Source organism: Triticum dicoccoides, chromosome 2A, assembly GCF_002162155.2.
Source record: "Triticum dicoccoides isolate Atlit2015 ecotype Zavitan chromosome 2A, WEW_v2.0, whole genome shotgun sequence".
NCBI lineage: Eukaryota > Viridiplantae > Streptophyta > Magnoliopsida > Poales > Poaceae > Triticum > Triticum dicoccoides.
Genome location: NC_041382.1, coordinates 1913309 through 1917088, shown reverse-complemented (window position 1 = coordinate 1917088; position 3780 = coordinate 1913309). Strand labels below are relative to the sequence as shown.

The following is a 3780-nucleotide window of genomic DNA, read 5'->3' as shown; positions in this document are numbered from 1 at the left end:
ACATACTTGCGGTTAACTGGACTCGGATTTTAATAGTAACTTAATACAGAACCAAATTACCGAATTATAGATCATAGTAACTTAATACAGAACCAAATTACCGAAACAAAACAAAATCTGGAGTATCAATTCCACAAACCACAATCAACACTGATACAAGATGAGAATCTACAGAGAAAAATTGATAAGGGCAGCACTCAAATACTTGAATATGTGAATCAGATAAACTGATCGAGAGCAGCAGGGCTGGGTCCTGGGAGCAAGGCGAGAAGAGGCGAACGGACGGCGTCGCCGAGGGCGACGATAACTGGAACGGCGGCGACTAATCTCCTCTAGGCTGTAATTACGGACTTGCAGTTACGATGGAGAGTAGTGGCCGTTGGGCATTGACCCTGTCACGGACCGATATAGACCCATATTGGATGGTTTTCGTGGTTCGAACAGCACGGGCCACACATGTATGCGGGCGGTTTTTGAGATGCTTTAAGACTAGCCACGATGGGAGTAACTTCAGCATTAACATTGAGTTCAACTCAACAAATTTGCTTATGTGGCAATGAGTTAATGAGGAGAGAGATAGTTTGAGTAATTTACTAGCTAGTTACTGTAACATCATATGTCCCAATGCAATATGAGTTTATAATCTAATAAATGAGTACTGATGTTACTACTCACTATGAAGATACTAACATAGTCTAGGAATATGTGTATGTTATTAGTGTATGTTGCTCTTTATTGTGGCTAGTAATAGCATGTCACCGACGCTCTAGCTACAACTAAAACAAAACTAAAACTAACAAATGGTGCGACGTTGTTGTCAGTACAACTACATCTCAATAAATTTTGTTGTCAGTACAACTACATCTCAATAAATTCGGACCATTTGGCTACCACCGTTGTTGGCTTGTTGCCAGTACAACTACATCTCAATAAATTCGAACGCGATTTGTTGATGACTATGTTTGAACCACCTCCGGTGTAGTCTAGATCAAGCATGCGATCTAAATAGCAGATGACTAGATGCAAAATTCTCTACACCATGGATTGGTTTCTAGGACAACTCCTTGCCCTCCTTTGCTGCTGCTGCTTCTTCTACTACCGTCATCTCCAGTCCAAGAAAGCATGCAAGGCCGAGCCGACCGAATGGCCATTGCTGGGCCATCTTTTCGGCTTGCTCGCCAACCTGCACCACTACCACGACTGGGCCACCGTCGTCCTGGCCGGCAGGCGCTACAACTTCCCGGCTCACGCGGGGCTCACCGGCGTTCGCTTCTTCCTCACCTGCGACCCGTCCAATGTGCGCCACATCTTCACCTCCAACTTCCTCAACTACGCCAAGGGCGAGGAGTATGCCGAGATATTCGACATCTTGGGCCACGGCATCTTTAACGCCGACGGCGAGTCCTGGCGCTCTCAGCGTGCCAAGTCCCAGCTCCTCATGGCCACCCCCCGTTTCCGCTCCTTCTCCGCACGGTGCACCCGCGACAAGGTGGACAAGAGCCTCCTCCCTTTCCTCGCGCACGTTGCGGACGCCGGCGCACGCTGTGACCTGCACGACGTGATCCTGCGGATGACCTTCGACATGACGTGCAACCTCGTCTTCGGGGTCGACCCGGGCTGCCTGCGGATTGGCCTCCCCGTTGTGCCCGTCGCGCGCGCCATGGACGACGTGCTGAACGCCACCTTCCTCCGGCACGTCTTCCCGCCGGCGTGCTGGAGCCTCATGTACCGCTACGAGCTCGGCCCGGAGAAGAAGATGGCCGTGGCTCGTAGGACCATCGACCGGTTCGCCGCCGACACCATTGCCAAACGGAGGTCCGATCACGAGGTTGGCGTCAAGCAATCCTCCTCCGACATGCTCTCTTCCTTCATCAGCAGCAATGATGACGACGTGAGCGACGAGTTCTTGCGTGACACCGCAATAAACCTCCTGTTCGCCGGTCGGGACACCACCGGCGCGGCGCTGTCGTGGTTCTTCTACCTCGTATGCAAGAACCCGCACGTCGAGCAGAAGATCCTAGACGAGCTAGCACGGATCGCTGCCACCAAGGAGCAGGAAGACATGGTGGCGTTCGACGTCAGTGAGCTGAGCAGCTTGGTGTACCTGCACGCGGTGCTGTGCGAGTGCCTCAGGCTTTACCCGCCCCTGCCCTTCCACCACAAGGCGGCAATTGCCGGCGACGTGCTCCCGAGCGGTCACGAGTTGAAGGCCGGCGACAAGATACTCGTCTACTCCTACTCCATGGGGCGGATGGAGGGTGTGTGGGGCAAGGACTGCATGGAGTTCAGGCCCGAGAGGTGGGTCACCGACGACGGGAAGCTGAGGCACGAGCCGTCCTACAAGTTCTTGGCCTTCAACGCCGGTCCCAGGACCTGCCTCGGCAAGGACGTGGCCTTCACGCAGATGAAAGCTGTCGCAGCAGCCGTGCTGTGGAACTTCGCCATTGAGGCCATGCCCGGGCACGTCGTGGAGCCCAAGTTGTCCGTTATGCTTCACATGAAGAATGGGCTCGCTGTCACGGTCAAGAGGAGGAAGGTACCGCGTGTGCATGCTACCTAGTAAATCCCACCGCCATGCATACAAGCATGGATGGTGTCATGAGGACAATGTCTGTGCTGCATTGTTTCTATCTTGAAGGTGTTGCTTTTGAAGAATTTCTTTTGTGGCCCGGTTGTTGTCTTTGGTGGTGGTTAGAGTGCTGTTGTTGCGAGTTTCAATCACCGTGATAGGTCCTTGTTTTCTTTTTCTCTCTCTTTTTATGTTTTTCTTGCCTGTGTGCATCCTACAGAGCTTGGGTGTAATTGGTATTTTCACGCTATTAATATATTCCCCTTATCAAAATAGCATGGTTGGTGTTGTTGCTGCTTGTCCATTAGCTTTTTTTTTCATTCTTCTTCTTTTTTTTTTGACTGTGTGCATCTTTGATGTCTCGATTTGGTTCGATAATAGTATATCGTTGTAAATGGGCGTAATTGGTCATATGGATTGGACTTACTTTATCAATATTATGTCATCTTACTTAAAGCATTATCTGTTTATCATGAACTTAATACTTTAAGATGTGTATTGGATAGCGGTTTTGGGATGAAGTACAAATAGTGGGTGCAGTTGGATTACGGGTCTATTTGTCATGGTACACCTATATATTGATGGACGCGTCTAGCCGGCGGCCGGCTGCCCACTAGCACTCCGTGGTGGCCAGCCGAAAAAGGTAAGTTTTTGTCTCCATGTGAACATGTGTGGACATGTGGACATATGTGAAGAGGATAAATAATTGTAAAGTATCCATGTGAACAGATGTGAACGTATTTAATTTGTGTTTTCAGTTTAAAAAAAATCATAACTTTCAAACGGTGCGTCGAAATTAAGATCCGTTTTCACTTTTGGAACCCTTGTGGCGTGCTCTTCGAAACTAGATCCCGCATGGCTATGTTTTGACAAAAAAAAATTGTGCAATTTTCTCTTTGTTTTGTGCAACTGCCTAGCCGTCGGTGTGTAACTACCTGACAGGGATGTGCAACTTTTCTCCAATACCGTAAACATGCAAATTTCAATGATGGTGCAAAACTAACTCCATCCAATGAGATGTGCAACTTCGTCTGTTACCCAGGCCAACTACATAGTAGTTGATCTGTAACTTTTCCCTGCCCGTGGATGTGCTTCACTATTTGCTGCATCGGCCAACAACCTAACAGTGGATGTGCAACTTCGTATACTGCCACGACCAACTGTCTAACTGTGATTTGCAACTTTCTCTTGTACGTCATGGATGTGTAGTT

General features: G+C 49.1%; 1 protein-coding gene across 1 annotated transcript; it reads left to right on the top strand.

Annotated features, from left to right (window-relative positions):
- Window positions 1-1029: 1029 nt before the first annotated feature.
- LOC119352629 (noroxomaritidine synthase 2-like) lies at window positions 1030-2847 on the top strand. The gene has a single exon (XM_037619200.1). It carries the CDS (start codon window positions 1040-1042, stop codon window positions 2558-2560), a length of 1521 nt encoding a protein of 506 aa, XP_037475097.1. The 5' UTR covers window positions 1030-1039; the 3' UTR covers window positions 2561-2847.
- Window positions 2848-3780: the final 933 nt, after the last annotated feature.